The following is an 11,743-nucleotide window of genomic DNA, read 5'->3' as shown; positions in this document are numbered from 1 at the left end:
TTTTCCATATTGACATGACATGAATTTTAAGTCATTTTCTCAAAAGGCATCCTCGAGCCAATAGTTTTGTGTTCTCTATATGCACACAATACATGTAGCGAAGAGGTTAGATTTAGTGCAAACCCGCATCAAAACCTTTTACCTGAAAGTAAGTCCTAGCACACCTAAACATACCTCTTTCATAACCCAAGCACTCCTGTTCTCTATTCCCAACAACCGAATTTTGGATATCTCATGTGTCTGGTACAGAAGACATCAAACAATAGTATTACCGTTTGTGCATTTATCATTTTCGTTGTTTTTAAATTTTAATAGCAAATTCACTTTGTGTATAATATTTGCATTCTAGTCGCTTAGACGAAACAGGAAGCTTACGGCGGGAAAAAGAGAGAAAGCTCAGCTCAGCTCCAAAAGCAATCTCTCTCTCGCTCTGCTTTCACGTTTTGTTTATAAGACCCGAAAAGAGACACAGAATGCCAACAATACATTTCTCTCCCGTTTGATTTTGTGTGCGAGACGGATTGATCACAACTTGTCTGACTGACTGACAAGCATTCTTGATTTTCCAGAGGTACATTCACATTTCGTTTTCTATTACTTGATGCATTGTTGTCTTTTTCTTCCTCTGATTTCTTAAGACTCATCTTCAGTTTGATTTGATTGTATCTTGAATTTTGAATCGGTGAAGAAATCAAGATCGGTTACTCGTGATTTGAAGCGAAAGAGAATTAAGTTATTTTCAATTTATTTTTCTGGTTTCAAGAAATCTATGAAGCATTGCAACCGTTTTTGCGTTCCTGTTTTTCTCCTTTCTCTCCTCAGTTCCCAATGATGAACGAAGTGAGTGAAGTGAAATGACCAGTCAAGCCCCGCCGCTTCTTTCTATGCGAGGGCATAATCGTCTGAAAAAGAAACTTTTTCTATTTTGAGTGTCGAATGATATTGATTGCTCTGACTTGCAAGGGAAGAAAAGATTCCTACACTCCATGTCAATGCTTACACGCTTCACAAGGCTTTTTTTCCCAGATTTCTTTTGCATAATTTGGATTCTTCTTTTTACTGTGCATCTTTCATAGCCTACAAATTTGAATCTTGTACATCAATTAAATTTTCTGGATAGAATTTGTTCTTTCTATTTGGGGTTAGGAGATTGTGATGTGATGGAAGCTATGTTGTCAATGTTAGGGAAGAATATAAATGAATAACGTACAATTCTTGTCGTGTAGTCAGCAGCTTCAGCTTCTGGTTGAGTTTAATTTACTGCTTTTAATGTGACAGCCTTTGATCGATTAGGAATCAAATCTCAAGTAATTCTTGGCTCTTTCTCCCTATATGTATGTGATAGTTTTCATATGGGAAATTTGAGTTTGTGCAGATGAAGGGAAACAAGTGAAGCCATACGTGAATGTGATGAAGATTGAAGAGTATTGCTGATTTGGGTGAGGAATGGAAAGTGGTGCCAACAACAGTAGCAGGCATGCAGTACTCAAGGACTCTTCATGGTTTAGCCAATTCCGCAATGGCTGCAATCCTTGGATGGCTAGATACGCTTACGGTTTGATGTTTCTAGCTTCATATATGATAGCATGGGCTGTTCGAGACTACGGACGTGGTGCCTCCAAACAAATTGAAAGTAGGATTTTTTTGCTTATTTGTTTAGCAAATAACTAGTTAATACTCTCTACCAGCTTTTTCCTACTAACTCTGCTTGAAATTTCTTCTTCTGTGGATGCTTAGAGCACATAAAATGGCATTGAAATTTCAGTCCAGATAAACTTAGTATTTGATGCTAATGCACTGTTGGTGTGAACTTGTGGACGCAGAACTAAAAGGATGTGCTAGTGGTGACTGCTGGGGTGCAGATGGCACTTTGCGTGTGAGCATGGGATGTTTTGTATCCTTTCAATCAGAAGCATGAAATCATCTTCTTTTAGATAATAGCATTTGGGGTTGTTGCTTTTAGACATATAATAAGCCCTACCATAGTAGAAAATATGAGAATCTCTCTTGGTAGGCATTCTAAGATGAGGAATATATATGAGAACAAGCAAGATAAGGTAATTAAATTGTTGGATAGAATTTCATAATGCCAGAATGAATTCAGAATTTCAGTCAGAAAATTCACACCAGAAAGGGGAAAAAAAACTCAGAGTACCAGTACTTTGAAAGATGTTGAGATCCACATCATATTAATTTGGAGGTTGCATACTTGCATTGATCAGTTTAGACAGCTTGCTGTGCCTTAACACATGCTCACTCAAATGGTACTTCAAGGTAAAGCGTACTGCTTTATCTCATTATTAGATTCAGTCCCCTACTCTTTCCTATCGCTTCGCCTTAATATCTTATCAGGCATTTTATATTGTAATGTTTCTTTCAACCATCGGTACCAAGAAGTTGAACAAGTGCCAGGATTCATGGCATTCTGGGTGGTGGTCTGTCAAGATTGCCCTGTTCATTGTTTTGATGATCATTACTTTCTTGGTTCCCTCTGCCTTCGTTAAGATTTATGGTTAGTGTGATTGAACTTGCTGATAATTCTGTATGCATTGCTCACTACCTTAATAATTCACATATAAGATCTTAAAATCATGGAATGTTTAATATATTTCCTTGATGTCTTTCTTATCTTTGCTTTGCAGGGGAGGTTGCACATTTTGGTGCTGGGTAATGTTTGTTTCTGTTATACACAATCTTACTCAAATTGTCATTAAAAAATTAATTTTCTTCCTTGGTACCCTCGCATAATTTGTTTTGGGCTTTTGCTTGACATTTCTCATTTTCATTTCAGGGTCTTTCTCCTAATTCAACTTATAAGTGTAATCAGTTTTATCAGATGGTTGAATGATTTCTTTCAGTCTGAAAAATATGCTGAAAGATGGTAACGCTCTCTCACGAACTCTCATTCTTAGGCCAGGGATTCATACCTTTCTCCTTTTTCTTAATATAAAAAAGTCATTTTCCTTTTTCTGAGACTTGCATTTTATTTCCTGTGATCATTAGAATTTGTGTGAGAAATCAGAAAAAATTTCTGCTTATATCTTTTTCCAACAAAAACTATAATTCTTTGATGCACAGCATGCAACTTCATACACGATAAATTCAGGGTTACAAAATAGAGAGAACAAGAAAACTGAATGGTAAATTCAACAAAGCAAGACCATAAAATCAATTTAAGCTCCTTTTAGATTATTTTTTTAAATGCAATCCTGGATTTAGTTATTATTCACTGAATACTCAGCACTGAAGGGTTCATACATTTCTCCAATCAATATTGGTATGTCATGCTGGGGTACATTTCGAAAATCTACAATTTATATTATTTAGGCTAACTCTACAGCCTTTAAAGGTATTTTCTCCGTCTCTTTTTGGGAAATCCATTTGGTGGCTGGCATGCTTATACTGCATGATTTGTTTGGCATGTCTATTCTTTGAACTCATGGAAATTTCATTAATGCATGATGATGAATACATGGGGGAACCAGTACTAATTCAAAAAAAACTTATCTGAACTGCAGCCACATCCACGCGATGTTAATTGCAACTACTTCGTATGTTTTATGCATAATGGGGATCATTTTGATGTACATTTGGTATGCACCAGAAACATCTTGCCTTCTAAACATTTTCTTCATTACCTGGACACTGGTACTCCTCCATCTCATGACCAGCGTGTCCCTCCACCCCAAAGTAAGTCTAATTTGCACGTCCTTTTTATTTCTTCGTATACCTTTTTAAATTGAGTTAAATGTTCCTAATTTTTTCCCCTGAACAGGTGAATGCTGGTTTCCTGACTCCGGGACTCATGGGGCTTTATGTTGTATTCATTTGTTGGTGCGCCATTAGAAGGCACGTTTCCAATCTTATCTACATAATATTAATCATCATTCATGCAACCCTATGATTTTGGTAAACTTAGTTCTTTCTTGTTCTCAGCCTTACAATCTTCCATTTCTGAATTCTAAAATGTTTTCCGACTCAACAATCTTCCATTTCCGAATTCTAAAATGTTTTCCGAATTCATTTACTCATTCAGCACCGTTCCCAATCTTACCTCTGTTGTGGGTGGTATAGAAAGCCAATTTATCTGGTCTTTTGAGTTTGGATACTTTCTTGTTTAAGTCTGATATTGGCCTCTAGTTAAGGAAAACCATGAGTGCATAGGGAGCTTCCACTATAGCATGACCTCTTTCTTTTGTTCTCTTATTTTTGTTTTTTTTTTTTGTTTTTGCAGTGAACCAGGCGGCCAAAGTTGTAACAAGAAGGCAGAGGCTTCAAGCAAAACAGACTGGCTTACTATTATTGTAAGAATTTGTTCTTTCAAGTATCTCTTGTGAGTTTATTTATTTCTTTATTTTTTAATGAGTTATGCTTCTGAAACTAGGAGCTGTCAACTCATTTAATTTTTCTTTGTCTTTTGAGCCTTTTCCTCTTGCAAATGGAAATGCATTAACATTTGTCGATGCTTTGTGAAAATACCATTATTGTTAACATCAATTCTCTAAATATTTATACCTTAGGTTTAGTATCTCACACACTACAAATGCATTACCAGTAAAGATATAGCACTCTCTTGCTTGAATTTCATGAAATCAAAGTTTCAAATAAATTTACACTTCATACAAAGACACAATATGACACTATTTGGGAGAAAAAACATTTATGACTGGTAATTATTCATAGTTGTTCCCAAACACAGTACTCTTGATCCAATCTTGACAGGTAATTATTCATAGTTTTTATAGCTTTTATTTTCACATTTTCATATAGTAGACTAAGGGCTTGATAAGATATCGTTGCGTTTTCAAGCCACGCTCTCCCTCCGGTATGACACTCTTTGTTTTTGCGTTTTGCAGAGCTTTGTTGTTGCAGTTCTTGCAATGGTAATTGCAACATTTTCTACTGGCATTGACTCCCAATGCTTCCAGGTTTCTTCCTTAATCCACAAAACAATTTTGATTGGTTGTTTCTATATCACCAAAACAAGTGTCTGACAACAGCTCTGCAGTTCAGGAAGGAGAATACACAGGCGGAAGATGATATTCCATATGGTTATGGTTTCTTCCATTTTGTTTTTGCTACTGGTGCAATGTACTTTTCAATGCTATTAATTGGCTGGAATACTCATCATACCATTAAAAGGTACGTCTTCTTATTGGCAAATGAACTCCTTGTTGCTTTTCCTTTTCCTTTTCCTTTTGTCTAGTCTTTTAGACATCATCATCATTCGAGTCTTTACTATAAAAATTTGAGTTTGGCTACATGAGTCTCTGAGAACATCACCGAGAATCCATCACGCCCCAACAATATTCTCATTTAGACTCGTATTCATAAGTTTGGCATAGTTTTACACTGACTGCCAACCTACCACAACCCTCCTCTTTTATCCGGGCTTGGGACCGACTGCAAGTGTAGGCGGAGTTAGTCTTTTAGACAAATGTGATATATTATATGCACTAGATAAAATGGCATAAATGGCCCAAATCAAACCCTATCGTCGTATAGCTGCATTTGTAAAGGGGTTAAGAATCATTTTCCAGATTGTTGTTCGTTTTGTAGATTTTTAATAAAATCATCTAATATTGATACTGAATAGAGAGAAGTGATACACATGTAACTGAGATTACTGAATGCTAGAGGACGTATTGACTTCTTTCTTTATGAAATCATGATGAGCCGGTTTTTTAAAGACACGGCCTTGTTATCCTGCAGGTGGACAATTGATGTTGGTTGGACCAGTGTTTGGGTCAGAATAGTGAATGAATGGTTGGCAGTCTGTGTTTACAGTAAGTAATTATTGAACAGACTAATACAAATTTTTTTTCACTGTTATGAATCATTGTGATAGTTAAACATGTTCCCTAGTGATAGATTTATATGGGTGCAACCTAGAGGTCGCATGCTCTATTCCAGAAAACAGTTTCTCCGCATATCATGTGGGGATAAAATCTCCATACATTTTGCCTATCTTTGACCCTGTCTATCGTAGGGAAATCTTATGCACAAGTGTTGTTTACATTGTTATAAATCATCATCATCATCATCCGAACCTTTATCTCAAAAGTTTGGGGTCGGCAATATGAGTTTATGAAAAAATCAACGGGAATCCATTACGTTACGTGTATTTCATTTCCGATATTCATTTTTATCTAGGATCATATTATCATAAACTTTAATAAATACGGTTTTTTTATCAAACATTGGTTCTCCTGGACTGCAAGTGTACAATAAATAAGATAATAGAGTCAAGAAACAAATAAACTTTTATGAGAAAATCAATGGGAATTCTCACTACGTGTATTCGTTTCCGCTAGGATCATACTTTCATCAACTTTTATGAATGTGGTTTCTTATAAACATTGGTTACTTTGGACTGCAAGTCTACAGTAAATGAGATAATAAGGTCAAGAAACAAATAAACTTACAAGATTTATGTTGGTTGATGTTATAGTTGGTATTTCATATATATCAAATCACAAAAGATAATTATAACTTGCAGTATGGACGTTGGTGGCACCAATTGTGTTGAAGTGGCAACAAATGGATGAACCTGTGTGAGACGGTGGAAAGGAGTTCAATGCTTTTGCGTATTCCCCTCATCTTCTGTGTGGATAGTGGTCAGAAACTTGCAGATAAAAGGTAAACCCTATACTCAGGAGGACCTGGCCAGACTGCACTGTCTTACATTACCACACATTTCTAGCATAGGAATCTGATGTTATGGCCTATGGCTCCGTGGGGAAGGGGAAGAGGAAAACAAAAAGGGATAGACAATCATCCAAACTTACTTCAGAAGATGGAATAGATATGTGTAAATATACACAGATGTCATAAATACAGTTTGTGTCTATATATATGATTATGTTACCATGAAATGTACCATCCATTTGATTCTTGTTTTGATGTGTGAGAAGTTGGCTTCAGATTTAGTCAAATACACAATTTGCTTTGTATATGAGGACTGTTGTTTGGTTGTGGCTGTGAGGATACCATCTCTTACTTAAGTTGCAATATTATCCGCTTTAGGTTATCCGATTCCTGTAAATATATTAGGCCTGCACGGCTTTGTTACTCCTTATCCTAGCAACTACAGACTGAAGCCCATGGGTCAAAAGCCAACTCACTAAGGCTATGAAAAGGCATTGTTGCATGTTAAGGATAGACTTTGCCCATATAAATCATTTGGTCGACTTTGTCTCAACCAATGTAGGACTTTTGAGTCATGAAATTTACATCACTCTTACAGAACTTTTTGTTTGTCCATCTCCTTTGACATCAAAATGTATCAACATCAAAAGAAAATCTTCCATTGTTGATTTCTTGCAAAAATATGAACGTGGGTAATACGTGTTTATTTTATATAATTTTTTTAAGGTGAAGTTTTGTTAGAGAGTGACCGAGTAAGTACGGGACAGTCGGAGCCCGTGAATTTCCATACATTTTTTAATGAGAAAATTTCAAATCGGTACCACTTGTAAAACTTTTGGACACTTAAGTCCAGTCCAAAAAAATTTGTCCCTCTAAGGCTATCCACGCAGACACTCTTGACAAAAACTCTAAATATACAGTTTTTGCACACTTTTCACAAATTTATAGTTTATCAAAAAGTACATCCACACATCAGACTCTCTAAACGACACTCTAAATCATTTAAATATTCATTTCTACAATCACTTTTAATAATTTAAAGTTAATATATTTTACAACATATTAAAACATAAAATATTACTATATTAAATAATAATCAATTGATATTAATATTAATAATTATTTAATTAAAATAATTAATAATATGATTATAATAATATGATAGTTGAAATGTGCGGCTATCAAATAATTTATTGAATTTTATGGTTACCAATTGATCTGGTGAGTTGTATGGCTATCAATTGTGCAGGTGCCTTGTGGCTACCAATTGTGCAGGTGATTGTGTGGCTACTAAATGTTTTTTGAGTTATGTGGATACAATTGAGTTGGTGATTGCTGTAAGAAAATGTATATAAACAATGCACTTGTATAACAAATTTACAACTGAAATCATAATTTCTCCAGCATACTCTCATATCAATGGATTTCTTTTCAAGGCGTAGAAAGAAAAAGATAATAGCGGGCTCCCCTTCAGATGACGATATAGTGGAAACACTAGCAATTGGGTTAGCTGTGGAGTTCGAAGGATCGTCTTCTAATCGTGGTTCTAGACAATCTCGATCATATATCGATCGAAATACTTTGTCAGGCCATGATCGTTTGTTCCACGATTACTTCTCAGATCATCCAGCATACTCTGATGATCAATTTCGAAGAAGGTTTCGTATGATTCGTACTCTATTCATTCGAATCCAAACTGAGATTGAAGCATATTCACCATATTTTCAACAAAGGCGTAATGCAGTAGGAAAATTTGGCTTGTCGTCTCTTCAGAAGATAATAGTTGCGCTTCGGATGCTTGCATATGGAGTATCAGCTGATCTAATGGATGAATATATAAGAATCGGGGAGACAACAACAATTGAAAGTCTTAAAAAATTTGTCAAATGTGTAATATCTGTGTTTGGTGATGAGTACTTACAATCACCAACTGCCGATGATCACCAAAATGTCCTCGCTTTTTGGTCGGTACCTTGGACTGCATCAATGCTTGTATTAAGCCAAGCGGATACCAAATTCTTGTCCTCTTCAATTGAGAAGTTGACACCACGATTGGTAGTTTTCTTTTTAGAACCCATAAATTCTTCACAAGAATTCAATATTTGAACACTGCTCTGAGTGTTGTATGCTACATCATCGATAAAAGGGTCAAATTCTTCATTCAATTGGTGAGACATCCTGCTAGACAGTAACTCCCTATTGTGAAACCGAAAAACCATGAAGAAGCATCAAATGAAAGGCAAAACATTGAGGATCCAGAGAGAAAAAATCTTAAAGCCATACCAATTCTTGTACTAAAAGCAATGTCAGTACTCCCTAAATAGAGTCCAAGCTCCCAAGAATAATTGGAGAGTAGTAGAATAAATATGAATTTAGTAGAAGTATAATCAAAGCCAAAAAACATCAACAACATTTGCGTACACCTTTAAATCTTTTAAGCAGTGAGAGGAAAAATCATTTGACAACACACTTGTTAGTTTTCAACATAACTCGTTGCAGTTTTTTCCTTTCTCTTTATTTTGTGTTTCTCACCTCGAAGTACCCTATTCCATTCTGTATCATAATTCATACACCCAATTCATACATATAAAAACATGAATGAAATGTTACAAGATTTTTTTGAACACCAACAATGTCTTCAACAACACCATCCCCATTAAATTACAGTATGAATTTAGAGAATTTAGTAACATTATTCATGGCTACTTCAGAAGAACAAAATTACAAGATTTCCAAACCAAAAATTCAAAAACAAAACTAAACAAAAAGGAAAAAGAGACTCGCATACGATACACAAATTCAAATGTATAAGTTCAACGGAACGTACAAGATGATCAGAGGAGCTGTGGCCAAAAACAAGGTTCAATCAGAGGAGCAATAACCCAAAACCCCCAAATTTTACAATACTCCAAATTGAACAAAACACCAAATTGTACAGAACCCCCTACCCTAGATGTAGAAACTTGTTCTACGCTATTATCAACTACTCTCTACCTGATATCCGAATGAATCAGAACCAAAATCAATGACCTAAAATAGAGAACTAGTGTTCAAAAGAAAGAAAGGAGATCTGAATGATACCTGAGATTTCTAGATGGGTCCAATGTTAGGCTTCGTCGTCACCGGAAGATACACAAAACTGGAGAGGAGATCGATGATTTCTGAAGATGAAGACGAATAGTGAGTTTTTTTCGTATCGTTCATATGCGTAGGATGAGAGAGAGAACCGATTTTTTTTATTAAATAAATACATGCGGTTGCTATAGTCACACGGACTGCCCAGCGTGTGAATGTAGCAAACGATCAAGATACAGTTTCCAATCCAGTCACTGATGTGTGACTCAGTTTCCACTACAAGACAAAATACAAACTCTAAAATTAGAGTTCCGTTTCAATTTTCAGTAACTGATGTGGATAGCCTAAGTTACCATTAGTATGTTAATTATTTTTTTACCCTTATCTTCTTCGTCCCAAAACAACTACACTTCTCTTCTTCTTCTTCTCTCTCTCCTTACTGTTGCCCGTTGGTATCCAACCTAAACAGAAGCTCACATCACCATGAACATACTCCGATCGACCTTCCACCACCACCAATGACCATCCATTTGGCCGAAAAACGATCGAAAAGTCGAGATCACCGCAAGACAAAAACCTTAGATCCGGTCGATTATGGTGATGGTTCGCTACACCACCACCACCATTGAACTCCCCTCACTGAGACGCACAATTTCCAATCAGATATGGCCCAAAACAGCCGTCGGATATGACCATTTTAAAATGGTAACATTGGTCGGCCAATGTTACTATTTCAAACCGTACCATTGGTCGATCAATGTTACTATTTCGAAAATAGTAACATTGATCGACCAATGTTACTTTTTGGAAAAGACTTCAAATCGATCGATTTCAGCAGCGATTCGCCATACCACCATCACCGTTGGACTCCTCTCATTGAAGCACACATTGCCCAGCCATATACGGTCCAAAACGGCCATCAAATATGTCTGTTTTAAAATAGTAACATTGGTCAGCTAACGTTACTGTTTTAAAACAGTAACCTTGGTCGGCTAACGTTACTACTTTGAAAAAACTTCATATCTGACCAATTCTGATGACAATTCGCAACACCAGCATCATCGTTGGACGCCCCTGACAGAGACTCATAATGCCTAGCCATGTTTGGATCAAAACGACAACTAGAAAATTGCTATGATGAGAGAGAGATGCAGTAGAGAGAGAAGATGTAGTCAGATAAGAGAGATGTAGCATATAAAGAAAGTAACAAGAGGAATAAACCATATTAGATCTAATCCTCTTTGAAGAAAGAACAAAAAAAATGAATCAGATAAAATTTAAATAATTTAAATATTATAAAAAATAAAAATGGACTTATCAGAGTTAAAGTTTTTTGGATTTGATCTAGATATCCAACAGTTTTGAAAGTGGTATTAATATGTCATTTTACATTTTTTAATTTCTAAGAAATTTGGAAATGTAACAAGTTCACTGCAACTGCGGCCCATTTGGCTATTTCGTGGGCCAAGTGATTGGTGGGTCTGTGGACATTTTGAGCCCACTAAGAGTCGATGCTATAAACTACCTCTGGACTTCTCTAGTTGTGTTTTTGATGACGTCTGCACTGCTCAAGGTATCTTAGTCTATTCTTTCTGTGCGTTTATTTTTTTGAGTGCGAAAGCCAAAAGAAAAAAATGTCCACTGCAATTGATTTATACACGAATTCTGCAGTAAGAATATGTCATTGGAGCTTATGTAAGGATATTTACTTTTAAGCCCCTAAATCTGCTCTGATCAAATAAAGATTAACGCTGATTTAAGATCTTATATACAAACACTCTCATAAGCACTTTTTGACCATTGCTGAAACATATAAGACCCAAAATAATACGCTCCACTTATCATTTCAGTTAGTCAAAAATTGTCTTATTAGAGAATTTTTGATCTTACATACATGTACATTCTATTTCTATAATTTGGTGTACGATTACCAAAATTGACTTGGATGGTAAAATTCCCAAGGTGTTGGATTTGACCACCATACGGACAGCAGATGAAAGGGTTAAAGCTACACAGCATC

At 35.8% G+C, this 11,743-nt stretch overlaps 1 protein-coding gene across 6 annotated transcripts; it reads left to right on the top strand.

The window, feature by feature from the left end:
- The first annotated feature begins 289 nt into the window (after nt 1–289).
- LOC119992891 (probable serine incorporator) lies at nt 290–6,908 on the top strand. 6 transcript variants are annotated; one of them, XM_038839707.1, is made up of 13 exons: nt 290–571; nt 1,376–1,633; nt 1,824–1,894; nt 2,353–2,512; nt 2,643–2,667; nt 2,792–2,881; nt 3,519–3,690; nt 3,776–3,849; nt 4,235–4,304; nt 4,857–4,928; nt 5,009–5,142; nt 5,713–5,786; nt 6,500–6,908. In XM_038839707.1, the coding sequence occupies exons 2-13, from the start codon at nt 1,447–1,449 to the stop codon at nt 6,556–6,558; spliced, it is 1,188 nt and encodes a 395-aa protein (XP_038695635.1). In that variant the 5' UTR covers nt 290–571; nt 1,376–1,446; the 3' UTR covers nt 6,559–6,908. The 6 variants fall into 6 exon arrangements, 4 of the variants coding, with proteins under 4 accessions (XP_038695635.1, XP_038695636.1, XP_038695634.1 ...); XM_038839708.1 differs by lacking the exon at nt 290–571 and adding an exon at nt 976–1,245; XM_038839706.1 differs by lacking the exon at nt 290–571 and having other exon boundaries at nt 976–1,633.
- The last annotated feature ends 4,835 nt before the right edge of the window (nt 6,909–11,743 follow it).

The sequence above is a fragment of the Tripterygium wilfordii genome, chromosome 23 (assembly GCF_013401445.1).
Source record: "Tripterygium wilfordii isolate XIE 37 chromosome 23, ASM1340144v1, whole genome shotgun sequence".
NCBI classification, from domain to species: Eukaryota; Viridiplantae; Streptophyta; class Magnoliopsida; order Celastrales; family Celastraceae; genus Tripterygium; species Tripterygium wilfordii.
The sequence above is the reverse complement of the archived record's forward strand: the minus strand, read 5'-3'. Positions and strand labels throughout refer to the sequence as shown.

Excerpts from the sequence above, each read along its gene's own strand:
- LOC119992891 (XM_038839707.1), top strand. The coding sequence starts at position 1,447 with ATGGAAAGTGGTGCCAACAACAGTAGCAGGCATGCAGTACTCAAGGAC. Across the intron at positions 2,513-2,642 it reads TGCCTTCGTTAAGATTTATG|GGGAGGTTGCACATTTTGGT; the intron begins GTTAGTGTGATT and ends TTTGCTTTGCAG. Across the intron at positions 4,929-5,008 it reads TTGACTCCCAATGCTTCCAG|TTCAGGAAGGAGAATACACA; the intron begins GTTTCTTCCTTA and ends ACAGCTCTGCAG.